The sequence below is a fragment of the Clavelina lepadiformis genome, chromosome 8 (genome assembly GCF_947623445.1).
Source record: "Clavelina lepadiformis chromosome 8, kaClaLepa1.1, whole genome shotgun sequence".
Classification (NCBI taxonomy): domain Eukaryota; kingdom Metazoa; phylum Chordata; class Ascidiacea; order Aplousobranchia; family Clavelinidae; genus Clavelina; species Clavelina lepadiformis.
Genome location: NC_135247.1, coordinates 17,107,513 through 17,127,341, shown reverse-complemented (window position 1 = coordinate 17,127,341; position 19,829 = coordinate 17,107,513). Strand labels below are relative to the sequence as shown.

General features: G+C 34.7%; 1 protein-coding gene across 7 annotated transcripts; it reads left to right on the top strand.

The window, feature by feature from the left end:
• The first annotated feature begins 1,150 nt into the window (after nt 1-1,150).
• LOC143468156 (dynamin-1-like) lies at nt 1,151-19,586 on the top strand. 7 transcript variants are annotated; one of them, XM_076965169.1, is made up of 26 exons: nt 1,151-1,337; nt 1,540-1,630; nt 2,206-2,282; nt 2,416-2,565; nt 2,695-2,898; nt 2,997-3,095; nt 3,362-3,522; nt 3,930-4,072; nt 4,320-4,455; nt 5,194-5,328; nt 5,510-5,581; nt 6,024-6,110; nt 6,851-6,921; nt 7,986-8,040; nt 10,182-10,295; nt 10,823-10,953; nt 11,437-11,536; nt 12,115-12,126; nt 12,767-12,925; nt 13,174-13,230; nt 13,366-13,476; nt 13,589-13,704; nt 14,161-14,304; nt 15,283-15,318; nt 16,909-17,097; nt 18,188-19,586. In XM_076965169.1, the coding sequence occupies exons 1-26, from the start codon at nt 1,265-1,267 to the stop codon at nt 18,234-18,236; spliced, it is 2,772 nt and encodes a 923-aa protein (XP_076821284.1). In that variant the 5' UTR covers nt 1,151-1,264; the 3' UTR covers nt 18,237-19,586. The 7 variants fall into 7 exon arrangements, with proteins under 7 accessions (XP_076821284.1, XP_076821286.1, XP_076821287.1 ...); XM_076965171.1 differs by lacking the exon at nt 6,851-6,921 and adding an exon at nt 6,361-6,431; XM_076965172.1 differs by lacking the exon at nt 12,115-12,126.
• The last annotated feature ends 243 nt before the right edge of the window (nt 19,587-19,829 follow it).

Sequence of the window (19,829 nt, the reverse complement as noted above, 5' to 3'; positions counted from 1 at the left end):
GTGCAGTGAAATTCTTTTGAGTTTCATTTTTTGACAGAAGTAACTTGACGGTGGCACAAATAAGCCGGACTGGAAAGTATGCAGTTTTCGGCGGCAATTCATGCGTGTAAAGATGCAAATTTTGGCATGGCGTGCTATGAAGCCTCAATTTTTTGTTTATTTATTATAAATTGGCATTCAACCAACCAGTGTTTCTTTGTTTATTTATCACAAATCGACGTAACATAAAAAATTGGGCAGGCACGTTGATGAACCTCATACATGTAACTGCCACACTTTTCACTATGGCGGATAAGAAAGGCAAAGCCAACGGTTTTTGAACCGTCTCCATTTATTGAAGCAGGAATTGACAGTGGCAGAAAATAATTAATTAGAGTTTTAATATTAGCTTGGTGTAAAATGTGGATTTTAATATTTTTGGGATAAATCTCCCTTTGCTAAAATACAAGCTTTCCATACCGGTAACTCGGCAACAATTCCATGTTTTTTGTTTTTATAAGTCGCTCTCACAGTTTGAAAGACATAGTATTGTGACATACATAATTGTTATCCTCAGTTTTGAAAACCTTTTTGCACATTTTAATCTTGACCCCAAATTTTTAAACTAGCATTAAATTTTTTTGTAGCTGTGTTTTCATTTTGTCTTGCGCAACTTTGAAAATTTCTTACAAAGAAAGACTGTTGAACAGCAGCAAGGATTGATTAACACATTGCAGATAAAGTGGTGATGGCCTGCAACTGATTATTGTACTCAAATGACACATTGGCGACTTCAGCACACTACCAGAACAACATTAAATCAAGTAGTGGCTGAAATCGAAATCAGTGTTTTCTGTAAAACGCTGACAACGGAAACATAACTGGATACCGAAGCTAGGGTTATAGAACTTTTACTTGTCCTTTCACAAGCCAATCAATGACATGCGGCTTAGAAAAATAGTGTAATTCATACAAGCAATGATTTAATGGCTAAGGCTTGATTTAAACGTTGTCACAGGGCTGTTTTGTTACCGCATTACATTATTAAACTGGTGTTCATGTGTTTCTTTTGGTGGGCTGAATGTTATTGACAGGATTTAAAGATTTTTGTGAACATGTGATGCTAAACACAGACATGTAAGCAATAATTTCTTAATTTTGTTACAGAAAACTACAGAGTTTTTGATATATATAAAAGTTATATACATCGACATTGTATTTAAATTACTTTTATTCATAAGTAAGACATTCTGTAGTGGAACAAGGTGGCCATTCCATATTCAAAATGACGACGAATATTGGAATGGAACAACTGATTCCTCTGGTTAATCATCTGCAAGATGCATTCTCTCATACAGGTAACTAAAAATATTTAAAGCTGCCTGTATTTCCTTGCTATTTTGTGCCTAGTTCGAATTCATATTTAACTGGTGTATGGTTTAAAATTGAATAATTTACGAGTTGGTGGTAAAGATATCTATTATATATAATGTCTTTAAACAATATGCCTTAAATGATACAAGAAGATATGTTATACATTTTATCATTGCTATCATTCAGGTCAACAACTGAACATTGATTTGCCGCAAATTGCTGTGGTCGGTGGTCAAAGTGCCGGGAAGAGTAGTGTACTGGAAAATTTTGTTGGAAAGTACGGCTTACATTACATTCACTACCTTAAGTTTTACTCAGTTTGTGTTCTGTTTCTTTACTCACAGTGGAATAGTAATATTACTCTATTTGTGTAGTTATGCTTATACAAAGGTCCCCATTCAGTTTGTTTTACTTGTCATATGCTTTGCACTTACGTCATATATTTTTTATGTATTACTTTAATATATAATTAAATTCAATGAAAGCGTTTCTGCAGATAAATTTGTTTTTGCCCATTTTCCTGTTTTGGCACTACTCGTTTTTGTTGAGTTGTTTGTTTTCATGTGAGTGAAATATTTTGTCCTTACAAGTAGACTTTGGTTAGCTTCGCAAGAGCACCCACTTGATAGTTTTAATTTATTGATTGGCTTCATTTCGCCCTCTTGGGCTTAATGTTATTTTGTAGTTTTTTTTGTCATGCTGCTCAGCTTTTAATATGTTCTTTGCTGATAGAAAGTAAATTTGCCTTTAGCCACCACATTTGTTACAGCACTTCTAAAAATTGGCTGGTTTTAGTTTGCGTGCCTAAGTCCTGTAAGAAATGTTCAACATCTTACACCCATTTATTTTCAGGGATTTCTTGCCACGAGGCTCCGGAATTGTGACAAGAAGACCCCTCGTGCTCCAACTTATGACTTCCAAAACTGGAGGTAAGTTTATGTGTTTTCTTTTTGTGTATATAAGCTTGTCAGCATAGTTGAAACTTGCGAGCGAAGATCATTATGTGATTTATTCGAGTGGGATTTTTTGACAGCCACGTTATCCATAATCTCTGATTTGCAGAATGGGGTGAATTCTTACACTGCAAAGGGAAAAAGTTTACAGACTTCAATGAAATTCGCAAAGAAATTGAAGAAGAAACAGATCGAATGACTGGATCAAACAAAGGAATAAGCCCGATTCCTATTAACTTAAGGGTACATTCCCCACATGGTAGGTCACATGTGACAATTGTGAATATCCAAGCTGTTGTTTTGTCTGAGAAATGTAATGGAAGATTTGCACAGAATCCTGCAACACGTAAACCCAGCCAGTGTCATCTCATGTTGTTTTTGTACACAGTGTTAAACCTGACCCTTGTCGATCTGCCTGGAATGACAAAAGTTGCTGTCGGAGATCAACCGGTGGACATTGAGGCACAAATTAGAGAAATGATTTTACAATTTGTGACCAAAGAAAACTGTTTGATTTTAGCTGTGTCACCTGCAAATGCCGATTTAGCAAATTCTGATGCATTGAAAATGGCAAAAGAAGTTGACCCACAAGGTAGAAGAGCATAAATGTGTAAAATTATATGTTTATAACATGAGCGTTGGTGGATTATTGCTTTTATTGCCCAAACATTACAAATATGCTTCCCATAGGTGTGCGTACTATCGGTGTTATTACAAAACTGGACTTAATGGACGAAGGAACCGATGCAAAACAAATTTTAGAGAACAAGCTGCTTCCACTGAGAAGAGGTTTAGTTACAATCCATTGCTATGAGATTTGCTATGCATTTTTATTTTATATTCACAGTGTTTTTGGAGTTTGAAGCGGTTTTTTTGGTTCTTCCAGTGCTCTCTTTAAATTCCTACTTCTGCAACTACAGCTAAAAACTTGCAGCTAAAAAAGTTGTTGTCTTTTGAAATTTCTTAGCGGTTGCCAAAGTCAAACCTTGTAAAGACCTGTGCGTGGTTGTATATGACTCCAAGTGCACAGCAAATGAGTCCTTTGCTTTTTTTAGGCTACATCGGTGTGGTGAACAGGAGTCAGAAAGACATTGATGGTCGCAAAGACATCAGAGCAGCACTAGGTGCAGAAAAGCGATTCTTTCTCAGCCACCCTTCATATCGGCACATGGCTGAAAAACTCGGCACTCCGCACCTTCAAAAAGTTCTTAATCAAGTAAGCATGAGATTATTGGAGTTGGTTTGTTACCACAAAAGTGGGGAGATTTTGTTCACAATTTTTCTGCTGTATACTTATTTGCTTAATGTATCAAGCCAGCTTCTTGGTTCTATTCATCCTTGATTTTTTGACTCTTTCTGTTTGTTATGTACTGTTATTATATTGGGTTTCTTGTTGTTGTAACTGAACAGCAGTTTTTACAACATAAAGTTTGACTGTGCATATTTGCAGCATGGCTCCAGCTAGACATAAACAACACATTTTTCTTCCTCATTTTGTACATTGTGTTATTTTATCCATAGAAAATTGCACCACAACCATAATTTGTCATGAATCTAAGTTATTTGTCAATTAACCTATATAAACTATAACTTAATTGGTGACGGCATGATTTTTGATTTCAGCAACTCACAAACCACATCAAAGACACTCTGCCCACACTTCAAAGCAAGCTGCAAAAGCAGATGATGGACATGGAAAAGGAAGTGGAAGAATACAAGAATTACAAACCTGATGATCCTGGCAGGAAAACAAAAGCCATGTTGCAGTACGTGCCTTAAATAATAATACATGTTATACCCGCTGTTGGGCAAGGATGTAGTTAGTAGTTATTACTCGTAAAAATCTACCAAGTCTTTGAAATGAGCACAAAATGGTAGCACTCTTGTAATTTTTTACGTTCGCTCCACCTACCTGCTGACTGTACCTTAGAAGATTGGAGAGATAATTAAAGTTACTTTGTTATACCTTGATACAACGCAAAATCTTGTTTTTAAGCGAAATCTAATTATTAGGATGATCCAAGCCTTTAACGTCTCATTTGAACAACTCATTGAGGGCACCGGTGCTTCTATTGACACTCTAGAACTATCAGGAGGGGCAAAAATCAATCGAATTTTCCACGAAAGATTCCCATATGAACTAGTAAAGGTAAATGACGTACCATACTGTTCTGTAAGCAGATTTATTTTTCGTGTACACTTTTGATGAAGCTAAATGTTAAGATCAATGGTTTACTTATTTGACAATTGTTTAGACAACACCGAGGTTTTTAGAAAGCATAGTCGGTGAGGGTGTGAGCTCATCAGAGAGGAAAGAGGTTTGTTTAAGTAAGAGAGAGTAAGACTCACTTTGAGCAAGAGAGTTTGGCATGTCAACCGGCTTACATGTTTTCATTTTGTCCAGTGTTTGCAGCGTGCATACGAGTTTGGCAGTTTCAGCATTCTCTTTTGATCATTACAGCATCCTGACATCTTTAAAACTTTTCAAAAATCTACACTGACCTTAACAATATCAACATTAGATACAAAAAGACTTAGATTGCTTGTCAAGTGACCAGTTTGCTTAATCACTGTCTCATTAGTACTTAGTAAAAGTGTTCAGAGAAACCAGAATCATTTCATAGCACATAGGCTTGTTGCGCTATGCGCATGCTCGAACATAAGTACAACTGCAGTCATAATGAGCTTATGGCACTTTCAATTGGCTTACTTTACTTCCTCAAATGACAGGTAGATTTTTTTGGTGCCTTTTGCTTTGTATGTGTCTGGCTGACTCCAGGTTAGAATTTATTCTTAATATCGTTTTAGCAAAACCATAATTTCTTTATTAGTGTTGTGCATCTTTTAATGAAAATGTGATTTAATGCGATGAATTATTATGTTTTAGATGGAATTCGATGAGCAAAGTCTCAGAAAAGAAATTTCTGTCGTCATTCAGAACATTCACGCCATTCGTACCGGCCTCTTTACACCTGACACTGCATTCGAGGAAATCGTAAAAAGCCAGATAAAAAAGTTAAAGGTACGGTCCAGTCTGAAAATTCTTGTTTATATTTATATTTGCTATGCATTTGGGATGTTTTAATTTAGGTTAATAGAATTATGTTTAACAATAGATTGGTTTGATTTTTGCGTAAGTATGTGGCAAACATATCAGTATTATGTAAGTAAACAATTTTGTGACAAAGTACTTTAATTATTAGGCACCTGCTATAAAATGTGTTGACATGGTAAGCACAGAACTGATGAACGTCCTGCGCAAGTGTAGTGAAAAAGTAAGCCATGCCTTGCAAAATAATCTTTTAGGTTACATGTCTTAAAAAGTTTTGTTTCTTATGTTTAGCAAATTAACTATTTTAATTTCGTGTGTTTCAGATGTATCGAGCATTTTTTCTTTTTTGTTGTTTTCTCATAATAGTATTAAGATTATTTTTGTAATTTTTTCACAATAATACCACCATGAAATTTACAGCAGCACTGGACCGATTAACTGTACGGTTCCAGGTTGATTTATCCTAAGATGGTTAAACCCAGAGTGACTAAGCTAAGAACTACTCAACCAATGTCAGTCGGTTGCGTAAACCTTGGGTTGAAATGTACTGGGTCAACCGTCTGTCGGTTGTATTTTTATGGATTTAATCGTCCTAGGTTAAATTGACCGACCACCTACCTGAGTACATACTAAATGTGATTTTTACACTTCCAATACATTTTCAGATGAGTCGCTACCCCATGCTTAGGGATGAAACAGACCGAGTGGTTAGCACTCATGTTCGTGAGAGAGAATCAAAGACCAAGCAGCAGGTTTGAAATGTTCTTCTAAAGTTATTTGATACTCGCCTGGAACTTTGCTTATTACCATAAAAAAATTTGCATATTCTGTGCTAGGATACAATATTCCTTCTTAACTTTGTATTCACAATCTCCGCTTAAACAATATATCAGTAAGTGAAGGCTCAATTACCCAATGTATAATTTGTGTGGTGTAACCTGACTCATTGTCAATCAGGTCTTAATGTTTACCAATTTTAAACCAAGCTGTTTGTCTCGATAGGTCAGTAGCCTGATCAGCTTTGAATTATCGTATATTAATACCAATCATGACGACTTCATAGGCTTTGCTAAGTAAGTTAGTAGAATGAAAACGAACAGAAGCTGCATTGCCGCTGACTACTGTTGCATATCGTCCAAAACAGAGACCAAAAGTAATTCACAGTGAAGCATCTTTGCTGTTGCACATAGCGTTGGCGTTCTATTGATCCGAACGTTTACTCCATACTTTTAATTAACTAATCTTGTTTTGCAACACAGCTGGTCTCTGGCAAAGCTCTTCTGTTCATCGTATATGAGCATGAGGATCAATTTCGAAATTGGCAAGTAATTTTTGTGCTATGTAAAGGCGCCCACGATGAAAAATTGCGTCATTTCTTGAGAAATTAATGAAACCAAAAAACTACCATGGTGGAACGTCAACCAATTGATTCTCATGTTGTTGTGATATGTATTTGTTGTGTTATTGTCATATATACCCCATTTCTTTCAAGGTCAATCTATTGATGGAATGTGAACTGGCATACATTAACACTAACCACGAGGACTTTATTGGTTTTGCAAAGTACAGTTTTTTTACTTGGTCTTAATTCAGTTTTGAAATGGGTTTGCATGCGCAACATTCTTTACTTTGAAGCTTATGGGTTGCTAAGCATCACTTTCAATAATGTCTGTTATCTCATTATATTGCTGATACTGCTTGAAATACCGAGCTAACCTCCAACCAGTTCGTCAAGTTTTCAAATAATTTGCCAGAATGTAACTATGTTCTGTATTTTTAATGTCTCTTCCACAAGGAAACAACTGAGCATGGTAATTTCGTAACATGGCATAATTTGTCATTCGAATTTCACATTTCATTTTTGCAAAAATAAATGCAATAATGTTATTTTTCATTCACCATCAGAATGTCATCGTTCTAAGCCACTGGTAATTAATCATGACGGTAAATGGAGTTTATAAAACACAAATACAATTCCACAACAAGATTACAATCGTTATAATGCCGTTGATGTAAAGTTATAATTTAAGAAGCGCCATAGTTTTGCCTTGTGATTTTTCATTGGTTGTGATATGTGAAGATTACCAACAGCCATACCCCTTGTGTAACATTTACTTGCTGTCTGACTCCACCTTATAAACCAGTTTTATTGCTCTTAAATCTTCTCTTTTTGCAGAAGCTTGTAAGTTTTGAAATGTTCCCTATGGTAAAATGCTTGTTTTTTACTTTGGTCTAGATAGTGTTGCACTGTAGTACTGTAACCCCTTTTTAGTGATACATGTATCATACAGACTATGCTTGTTTAAAATGGGTTTGATGAGAATTTTATACTGACAACAGTGATAAGAATGGTGTTTGCAGTGCTAGGTCACAATCATGTTAACAGCAAATATCTTCATGATTATTCTTTAAATGAAAATTGTTATGGTCTGTGATTAGTGACTGCCAAAAACTCGTCATATTTCCATCATTAGCGCTCAGTCCAAAAAATTTTAAAACTTCTTTGAAAATTTGTCGTTGCATGGTTTTTCATATATATTTGTTGCTTTGCGAAATGTAATCTGCATGTGCTCTATGGCAAGTCAATTTTGCATCAACACATGCAATAATAATTTTTTTCTTTACAGTGCATCACAGAAAGGTGTGGATAGAGGAACCAAGAAAAAATCTGTCGGAAATCAGGTAACTTTGCTTTATTGTCAAAAAGCAACAGACTAATAGTAGAAAATGAAAAATTTTTTCAATTTTCGTCATTATAGTTTCATTTAGTCACCTATATTATATCCTACCTGACAAGAAATCATTGCTGCAAAGTGCTTTCTCACCTTTAGGTTACTCATGTCTTTATATGCATATATTGGCTGGTTTCATGTGTGTTTTACGACACTGTATTTGCAATGAATTTTCCCAAGGTGGTCCTGCCCTTGTGTCCCAATACCATTTTTTTATTATTTCGTCATAGCATTATACTAACCTTAGAGCATATTTTTAATGTTGAACAAACATAAGAGAACCTCATTCCTGAAGTCATGTCGCATGTATTAACCAATACACATTCAATTAACGATTATGTAGGTATTAGTCTTATACAGTGTTTTGCCAATGCAACTGTTATGTTTATGCAATACAAACCGCATTACGGTACTTTTGTAAGACTTTTTGCATGAAAGATCTTACCTTTAGATACTGTCCAATGCATTCAGTGCTTGTCAGGGTTGTCCACTCTTTTTAATCGTGTATCTAATAATGGGTCATTGCTATATTGACACAACTCTATTCCCATCAATGAACTAATAGCAGGTAGTAAGGCAAGCAGCTGATAATAACAAACCTGTACCCTGTATACTAAGTGCAGTTTGTATGTTTCTGATAGCTAACTTTGGCCTCATATAGTAACTTCTTTTTATTTGTTTATACTGTCACCACGTTACACAGGACATGGTAAGAGCAGCTATGATGTGCTTGAGTTGCATAGCTCTAATAATTGTGCACTCACAATGCATGGTATTCGTGATTATTGTTCAAACAGAAGTTTTGTCATGACTAAATTTTGTGTATATTGTATCTGTAGTTTGCATTGCATGTTTCCTAAAATTAGTTTAGATCGTTGTTTTAGCTTTAACTTAGTATTATAGTTTTGTTTGTTAGCGCTTTTCTCATACAGTAAACGTTCCAGAATTTTGCTAAATTTGTAGGTTGTGGTTCAACCCATAGTGCTGTAGATTCTGAGTAAACTCCTAAAATTAGCGCAAATGCAATGGGTGTCAAATTATAAAGAATTTTATTGGCAAGAAGTAATTTACTGGGTCCGTTCAGCTTTGACTTAACAAACTCTCACTTGTCATTGTTGTCAATACAATTTCAAACTACCTACTTTCTGGATTGATCTGTTGAATTAAACTTTGTTGATTTAAATTATTAAGTAGTCATTTAAAGCCAAAATCAGGCCAAAGTTTACTAACCATAGAGTGGCAACATTGGCATGTGTATGTCTTTTAGTGTAGTTCCTTCAAATTGGTTTGAAACACAAAAGCTGTCCCAGTCTGATAATTAAGTTAACAGATTACCAAGCTATAATATTGCTTTGTTTATACTATTTTATTGAAGTATGTTAGTGCTCAAAGAGTTTGGGTTATAAACGCTTTTTGTTACTAGTTACTACAGTATATTATTATTAGCTATTAGTTGCAAACTTGCAATACATCCTATGAAACCTTTAACCAAATTAGTATCACATCTAACACTCACTCATTCTTTCACCATCAATGTGTACATCATGTAGTTCATTCTTCATAGTTCGTAGTTCTAATTTCTGCATCAAGGTTTAAGCCAAAGTGCATGTATTTTTGCATTCCTTTACCACTTTTTTTGCATCAGATGACATCCAAAATTAAGATACGTTCTTCAAAATTAGCAATTTTTCAATTGACTTTTAATGCCAACTGGTGTCTTTCACAAATTCTAATAGTGTTTTTTTTCTGCTTTTACCATTTAATTTCAGTACTGATAGCATTTAACTAAATAGACTGTAAGAGTTTAACCTACAACTTAACATCATTGTGTGAAGTTTGTTGATTGTAAATATAACTTACGTAGTAAAATAGTTACTTATACTATTCTTATTTTTTTATTTAATTCAAGTTCAAGGTCTAATTTTCTCACACAAGCCAATATCAAATATTGAAAGATAAAATCTTGCACTTCTGATGTAACTCGCGTCATTTAACCTTTCATATTGCTTGAATAAGTGAACAAGACAACCGATTTTGTGCCTAGAGTAAACTATATTTTGTTTCTTTCTGAAAGTTATTTTTCATGTGCAGGTGATCAGAAAAGGCTGGCTCAATCTGCACAATGTCAGTTTCATTAAAGGGAGCTCAAAGGAATTTTGGTTTGCACTGAGTGCAGAACAATTGACTTGGTTTAAGGACGATGAGGTGAAAATATGGTTTTTAATACAAACCTACTTAACTGCAATCTACAAATGCCGGTATCATTGTGAAACTCTTTCAATGTCAGCTTCTTGAAAACGTTTCTAATTGACTACACCATTAGTTTCAATTATAGTGAATAATGACAGGTATTCTTTGCAACATGAAAATATTGCCAGGTCTCTTTCTTAATCAATCCAGTATGTGAAACGCACACTAAGTGTTATAGACAATTTAAAAGTTAGTCGTTTGGGAACATGATTTCTGGGTTGAATTTCTGTTTTCATGAAAACTGGTGTATAGTATCACATGCACCGTCTTCAAAAAAAGAATTAAATTTATTGATTTGAAGTATATTGATGATTATTTTTGTTTATAAAATTTCAATAAATCACCCAACCTGTTGAACCTTATAACTCAATTCATTTTAAGGTTTTTGTTTGAAAATAAAACCTTTTCATTTGCTTTTGTTTTCTGCGCATTGAATAGATTCTTTGTCGTGTGTCTAATGATATAATAATTAAACTTTGCAGGAAAAAGACAAAAAGTTTATCTTGTCTTTGGAGAATATTCGGCTTCGCGACATGGAAAAAGGTTTCATGTCGAGCAAGTTTGGATTTGCACTTTACAGCACAGAACAAAGGAATGTTTATAAAGACTACCGGTAAGTTTTCCAATTGAAATGTAACACAGTTATAATAAGCTTATGACTAATGAGTTACATTCCCAGCTGTGTTGTTGGTGAATAATAATTTGTACAGGGTTGTACAGCAGTGTACATTTATGTAGTGAGCAGTACGGTATAATAACTACCGGAAAGTTTTACGTTACACACATAGCATTAGCACAATAGTTCAGTTTGAAAGATATAATGAAAATAAAAATGTTTACATCTAATTTTTAATCAATGATTGATGAATGTGATTAAAGTTGATGTTAAGCTAACATGTTTCATACTATTCAATGCCTTTCAACTACATACCTAAAAAGCATTCACTTATTTACAAAATGCAATGTATTTGCAAATGTGTACAAACGTAGAATATGGTTTTTGTATCAGCAAATGTTAGCATGTCAGACTTGTTAGCATACTGTGTCCCTTGCACAAGTAGTGATGCTATTCATGGCCAAATGAAACATTTTTAAGGCAACTAGAGTTGTCAGCGGAGACACAGGACGTTGTTGATAGCTGGAAAGCTTCATTCCTACGCGCTGGTGTCTATCCTGAGCGAACTTCCGAGATTAAGGTTTGTGAGAATTCTGTGGTTTCGTTTATCCTTAGTTTGTGCTGTGAATTGATTTAAAGTAATAAAAGCCCTAATAATAAAACTTTTGATTTTGTAAACATTGCAAAGGTTTTGAAAATAATTTATGGTTGACATTTGATTCCGTCCAAGTGCAACGGCATGTTTCATAACAGTGAAATTGTTCATGGAAGTTGTGGACTTGTAGTGTAGAATGACGTTGACCTGGAGTGCTATGAAGTGCTATTTAGTTTTCAATTAATAGGGTCTGCCGTTGATTGCTGCAAATTTTATTTGGTTTATTGTTCAAATTTATCAATTGATAAAATGAAGACACAATTAAATTTTTAAAATAAGTCAGAATAATGCTAATTTCAATATGCTAATTCGAGTTGCTATTGCTAGTGCTAATTGTCAATTCAAGTTTGTTTCAATCAATTTAAGTTGGTTGTTGAAATTTTCAACAATCAACTTAAAGAACAATAATTTTTGTGTAAAAGCAGTAACACAGTGACATTATATAAATACATTGATCTAAATGATTATGTTTTGTTGCATGACAATGATGTTGAATGTTGCAGAAAGAAAGACGGGTAATTTTGCTGCCATCTGCATGAATTTAACCCCTGCAATCACTTCGTGTTTATTTTGACTTATTTTATGTTTAAAATCAAATAGATTTTTGATTGTGTTTTATCATGTCAACTTTTGTTAAACTGTTTTTTTTTTTTAAATTTCAATTTTAGTACCTGGTGTATCTAATATTTTTTTAATATCAACCTTATAATAACGGAGGTGAAATGAGCGGTGGTTGGTGTTTCTTCTACTTTGTACTAATACACATTGACTTATGTGTTGTCATAGAACAGTTTTCTGTAACATAACACTCCTAGATTTTGTTACTTACTTTGTATGACTTTCCATTTGCCAAATGCTTGAAAACGAATATCTTACACCTTACATTGTATTATCATATATTTGTATTAGTGGCTGCTGGCTATGTTATATGAAAATACCTTTCATATTTTGTCGAAGACCAAACCCAATAGTGCATTTTAGGAGATGCAAAAGAAGAAAGATATTTTTGATAAGATTATTATTGGCATAGACCTTAACCACAAGAATCATACAAGTGGAGTCGTAATTAGCCATACTGTAAAGCCATGCCGGTGTAAATTTATACAAAAGACTAAATTAATTGATTGTAACAAACTTTGTTTGTTTATACAACAGGATGGAGAAAGCAGCGGCAGTCCAGCCGCATCCCTTGATCCTCAACTTGAGAGACAAGTTGAAACGATTCGAAACCTTGTTGACAGCTACATGGCTATCGTCAACAAAACCATTCGCGATCTCATTCCCAAGATAATCATGACTATCATGATAAACGAGGTACCAATGTGTCCTGCCTTGCTAAAAATATTGTTTTATTCTGATGTTCCAAGCTTTGTTCCAAGCTTAAAAAAGTTTGATTTTAGATTTTACGATGTTTGATGTAATTAGCAAAGTATTCAGTTGTTTCTTATTCTGAAAAATAGTTAGCTTAGATTAATCTGTACCTTAAAATTCTATTATTCTTTTTTTTTCAAAAGTATTATTCACATAAGTTTCAATCAATTAACTCCAGGACTTATTTGCAGACAAAAGAATTCATCAAAACAGAAGTTCTTGCTCATCTTTACTCAACTGGAAATGGAGTAAATAAATTTTTTATAGTTGCTCATACTGAAAAACTCTTAACGTTTCCACAAAATGAATCTAAATCACATCTAAAACATGGTCGAACGTGTGACATTTCTCGCAAATTATAATTGTATTTGATATTTTTTTAGACGGATTTGATGGAAGAATCTGCAGACGAGGCAGAACGTCGAAACACGATGTTGACCATGTACCACAGCCTCAAAGATGCTCTAAAAGCAATGTCTGAAATCAACACAAAGGTTATATTTTGCATGATACTGCAATACCGGATCTGTGAAGCCCCTTTTGAACAGACCAACACTTTCATTAATTCATCAAACTTTAGCTTAAAACATGCTTACAATTGTGCAGACTGTCCACGCGTCACTGCCACCACCGGTCGATAACTCGTGGATCCACGAGGAATCCTCGCCAACTCACGTACCTAACGGTACCTCTTCAAGTCTCTCTGCGAACAGACCTCCCAGGTAAGCATTTGGTTGTTGATGGATAGGTGGAGTGTTATGAGATGGTTGTTCGAAGGTCATACGTTTAACTGAATTATTACGTACTGCCTCGCATTCTGTAACATGCTGGCGAGGTATTACCGGATTAGGTCTTTCGTGACTAAATGACATCAGTGCTTCTCAAATTCTGTTATGTTATATTCTTACATTCTATCTTGACTGAAACGAGTTTCTTGTTGTCTTCTTTATCCCCTTATCCTTGTTTTATGCCATGTAGATCATAATAGTTTGATGGGAGTAGAGTGAATACTAAAGTTTTTAGTATTCTTTTTATTCGTTTTTCTATTTAAATATCAGTATGTCATTGTCCCACACAACTTCATTATAGAGGAATGGCTTGAGGCCTTACTCAGTGGACGAATATTTGTCCTGATTAAGAAAGTTTAAGAATTGCTTTAAAATTTTGATAAATGACAGGCACCTGCCAATGGTTCGTTCGTCAAGCGCCGAAAACCTTCTTGAAGAAAACGGTTTGACTGTGCCTGGCTCAAGACCTATGGCTTCATCCCATAGGGAGTCAGTTAAGCGGTGGAGTAGTATGAAAAACAATAACAAACCAAGGTTATATTACACACATATCCAACTAACTGCATGACGTGCGCCTGTTAAGTATAGGATTCCCACATTTTATAACCTGCCTTGCAAACTTAACCAAGTGCGGCTGAAACACGCAGCTGGTGGTTTTTCTATTGAACTCCATTGTAACAAGTGGCTTAGAAGCTGGTCTGGAGTTTCTATTCTGAACAACTATAAAAGTAACAATTCTATTGTTATGTCTTCGCCACCATTTAACGTTTAAGCAAGTTATGGATGATTAGTTGATTACTTTATCAATATTGGTCTTGTAATTACTAATTAACTTACAGTAACTATTAACTCGTTATACAGACTTGGTGTTGTTTTTATCAAGGCTAGGCAAATATTTTTTAACTAGTGATGGGTTGAATCAAACACGAATCTAAATATTACAAGACATCAACCGTTTTTGTTGTCTTCACGGATGCAAATCTTACTGACAGATTCCAGCAAATACCCTTTTTGCAATCGAAAAAAAAACATGACAAAATAGAAATTCAATTCTAAGAATAATTACAAGCTAGCCGAGAAACTACATTAAAAATCATTTTGTTTAGCAGACGTTTTGAGTTTATGGTTTACTTTTATCACGTTGAAAATCAGTTAAGTGAGTTATAAACTCAAAACCTTTTCTAAATAAAATTCTAATTTCTTGATTCTTGTATTAATTCTTTGAATAACTTGCAGTTCCCAACTCTCTGCTCCTAATAAATTCAATTATCCCATTCTTCCCATATAATTGAAAATTCTTGCAGTTTCTTGAATTTGTCAATAAATAGTATGACAGGTTTTGGTTCATCTTTCAACTCATCACTGGCTTGGCTCAAGCACAATAACTGAATTCACACAAACCTGAAGCCACAGTCTTTAAATTTTTACAAAAATCAAATTTTTGTTAATATGGTGCATCTCTAGTTTTAATGGGAAAATCAATGTTGTTCTACTTGTTTTATGACCTTACAGCGACAGGCATTATTACCAGGACCATTGGCAATCATCGTGAGTTCTTTGATCTGAGTTTGTTTTACTTTGCCAGTGGGCACTTTATGATTGTGATGTCACAATGGCCCAGATTAAGATGCATGGCCATCTTAATTGAATCTATTTAGTTTTATTTATTTTTTTAGTTTTATTACTTTTAAAGTTGTGTCTTGAACGAGTGGCCTGTGCATGGAAATGACAACAAATTTTTGAGAAGAATTAAAAAAAAAAAAACATGGTCATGTAGCACTTTCATGCACTCATTCTCATAAAAATATCAATAAAATATAAAAAATGAGGTTGGAGCTTCTAGTAGCTTGGCCTTAAGTTTAGTTGTGGATTTTGTAGTTAAAGGTTTTTACATTAGCATGGTTTTAGTTTATCAAGACGTAAACATGTTTTAAACAAGGTTCACTGATCAAACACCAACTTAACTGTTTTCAGTTAAAACATAATAGAATTAAAGTTTACAACGAGTTTTGATTATAATCATACATTTTGAAATATGACACATTTAAAACCACCACTACAAACAACAGACTCTGCAAATAACAAATGAAGAAAGTTTCTTAACACTGAATTTGGCTCAAAACAAGAATTTCTCAAGTTTTTGAAAAGTTTCTATACTCTTTTAAAGGGTCTCTAATAAAAAATAAGTGTCATGTGGACGTGGTCATATATTGGTCCGATTCTAATATCTTAACTAGTATAGACAGTTTGTATGGACGCCACATATCTCTGGCAATCCAACATCATAAAAATTGTGCGCTACTGGCATAAATTTTCAATAAATATGAATGAAATAATATGCTGTCCTTCGAGGTGATATTATTGAAGTTAAATTCTTTTTTTGCAATACTGAAATATGTGTGTGTCTGTGTTAGACTTGATAAATTAACTTTTGTACTAAAGACCTGCTCAGTTATTTGCAGTTAGATTTCGCTTTCCTGTAACTGAAGGAACTTATGAAATTCAACCAAACTCTTTTACCACAACCACAATATAAAATTTATTCAGTTAGATTTCTGGAACCAGTCACTCAGACAATAATATGGCACCCGTGTTGCACAGAAATAAAATTATCAAGGGAACCTCTTTGGGAACTTAAATTAAAGGAATCATTCAGACAACCCAACAGGGTGACATTAGGTCTCAATGAATATTTAAGATTTTTAAAAGCATCAAAAAAACCTATTAAATTTTGCTTTGATACCTTAAATTACTTAAATTTATGTTGTATACTTATTCAATATTTTGCTGTTGCTTCCCGTATATGGCTGACCAGGAATTGGCATGTGTGCGTTCAGATAGACTCAGCTTGAAAAACGCGGTTCAAGATTAATCACATTACTTACCGCTTGAAATATAAGCATTAATAATAATGCATCGTGCAGCTTTTTGTATTTTTATCAACTTGTTTTAGAGGCGACTGCTGTTGTACTGTGCTATCTTTTCTGTTTTGTGTACAGTATATATATATATACATAGTCATTTTATCATTTTATTGAATTAATTGGGTTTAAGTGTTTGAACAAAGTCAGGATTTTGGTAATCTTGATGTTGCCATGATCCAGCAATTTAGAATAACTTTACCTTTGTTATTCAAAGCTCTGTGCGTAGCAGCAGTCCTGCCAGGCGTCCACCTTCACGTCCGGCTGGAGCCTTCTCTCGGTCGAATGTCCCTGGACCCCCTCCTAGTCAAGCCCCCTCGCTCCCCCCTCCATTGATGCCCACTAGTGCGGCGCCACCAATCCCCAACCGACCCGGCTCCACCCGTTCCGCCCCTTCCATCCCAAGGTCAGTTGATGATTAATGATTTTAGGAGCTCCGTTAACTGGTTGTGATTGGTACCGGTGTCGTGACCTCCTGCTAAATATTGACCCCTTTGTGACGTAATAAATTTTGACCCTTTGTGACGTAATAAATTTATTCTTTCAAAACGCAATAAGCTCCATACACAAGTAGTCTGTAGAATTTACAGAGAGAAGTAGACCAACACCCGTGACCTGAACACGATATTTTGTTTGCTAGTATACACGCATTCGAAAAAATTATGGTAATATACTATTCAGCCACTGAATACCATTCACAGAACCTATTCACTTTCATTACCTTTGTCTTCTACAGTAATATGCTAAGAGAACCTAGGTCCTAGGGCAGGCCTGGCCAACCCGCGGCTCGCGAACCGCATGCGGCTCTTTGCCCGGTATTACGCGGCTCTTTGGTTCATATTGAACCTCCGAAAGAGAGCACATTTTACCCATTTTAGGCAGATAAATAATACAGAAAAGTAATCTCTACTGGCTAATGTCCAATTGATATTTGCTAAATAATGACTGATTACATCAGATTTCGACCCAGAATAAAGATGATGAAACTGAAACAATATAACTGAAACATAAATCATAATGTGTATGATGTGGCTCTTTGCGGTTAACACAGTAAGAAGTGAGGCTCTTAGTCTCTGACTGGTTGGCCACCCCTGTCCTAGGGCATGATAACCAAATCTACCGAAGCGCGCAGGTGCACCTTTTCTGTTGAGTGAAATCCTTTATCAGACAATGAATTTATTACATCACAAACGGGGGTTAATATTTTGCACTACACCGGTGATACCTAAGTTAATGATAGTTACTGCCCAGTGGTTGGTAAGGCTTGGTTAAACCCTGGTAGTCATGCCAACGCTTTGAACACATACGGAGGTGTAGAATATACTGGGTGAAGAATCCGAATTGATTTCCTGTTTTTGCAGTCTTATGAATTTTTGTCAGTATGACGTAATTATTCACAATAAATATAAATATTAAAATATTTCACGTGGTAATTTCAACTGACACAAATTATTTTTACCAACATATTTAAACAATTGTTGATTGTTGTGTCACAGGCGACCTGCTCCCGGCCAGAGACCTACAATCCCCCAAAGACCAACATAGAGCAGCAAATGCAACTTTCTTGACTTTTTTTATTCTGTTTCTGTGCTAACTCTGCGGCTAAGTTGTTAGTGGTTGGACATATGTGATTGTATCAATCAATCGTGTCCGACAAAAGCTTGAACATAATTTAGATAGTTTTCGACAGATAATGTAGTAGAGAAATTTTCATGCAATTTTACCGAAGTAAAGTTAACAGTTTTGAAAATAACGCCCCACCAAACTATGCATAGCAAAATAGTATTAATGGGTTTATTTACGGCTTACGTAAAAAGAAACTTGTTTGAATAGCTGCCGGTGTAACAAAAGCATTGCTTTTCATATTAGTTTTTGTTGCAGGAACACAAGTAGTATAATGTGTGTGCACTGTAATGGCATTTTCATAGTGGTGTAAAACGTAAAGTAAAAATTCATTATCGTTTTAGTAAATACTTAATTTATAATTTAATGTTCATGTGTGGAAATTTCAGTGCTACTCATAAGAAACAAAAAAAAATTTCAAAGGAAACTGTCACTATTTAGCCATTGTTGAGTGATTATAGTCAATTTTTACATTTGTTTTTTGTTATTATCCTGTGTATATCTGATATAAGTTAAGATTAATATGAAGTCGAATTTAGCAAATTTGGTCATGTTAAGACATTTTCCATTAGAAATTTTTGCCAAATCTGCTGATAAATCTTTACGAGATTACTTGTATATCATTGAATGCTGGATTTGTTGTACAAACTACAATATGTTCCATTTGGACTGACTGAAGTTTTGAAGTTTGTAACCAACACTTTCCCCAACTTCACAGTATTCGGTCTACAGTCGATATTTTGTCCTCGGCTAGTTACTGTCCATGCACTGACGTTCACATCGTGTGATTAAGTTGGATCCACAGTGGGATGCTTTTGCGGTCCCGGACGTTTTATCCTGCATTATGTACGTAACTTGTAAATAGTATAATAACATGTTTAATATTACGCGTAGTATTATAGCCTCATTACTTGTAGAATTTCACCGCTTTGGTGTAGATGACGATATTTGTAACTTAATTCTTTTCAATTTTGTAAACATTTTCCCATAGATTATATACCACTGGTGGAAGAGTTTCTTTGCTATGTCTAATTAACAAATTAAGTCTTTTTCTTAACAATCGTTTACCATGCTTTTGCTGGCTAGTACAAGTGTAAAGTTGAGATGAGTTTGTAGGCGAAATTAGGCGTTAATCTCACGTATTATTTTTCCTTACTCTTTGTGTTTATGTTGCGATGCTTTCTCGTCAGTAATGGATTTGTCACAATGATTCATGATGTCACAATCTCCCTTTGATTCACCACAAGCTGCAATAAACTCGCTACAACCGCATCACTGTGTTTTTGTTTCCTTGCAAAAGTGGTCATCTACGCAGAGCGATTTCAAACATCTCACAGTATAACTTGCACATATGGTCCAAACAAGCTTATGAGGCTGAAACGTTTCTTACCAATCAAGTGGTTAAAAGTTACTCATTGTCATTGGTGCCACCTTGCAGTCACAAAATGAAAATGAAATATTCACCAGATGGTGATAAGGAAGTTTTACCGTTATAGCTTTTATCCTGGTACTGAG

Excerpts from the sequence above, each read along its gene's own strand:
- LOC143468156 (XM_076965169.1), top strand. The coding sequence starts at position 1,265 with ATGACGACGAATATTGGAATGGAACAACTGATTCCTCTGGTTAATCAT. Across the intron at positions 3,096-3,361 it reads GCTGCTTCCACTGAGAAGAG|GCTACATCGGTGTGGTGAAC; the intron begins GTTTAGTTACAA and ends TGCTTTTTTTAG. Across the intron at positions 6,922-7,985 it reads GACTTTATTGGTTTTGCAAA|TGCATCACAGAAAGGTGTGG; the intron begins GTACAGTTTTTT and ends TTTTCTTTACAG.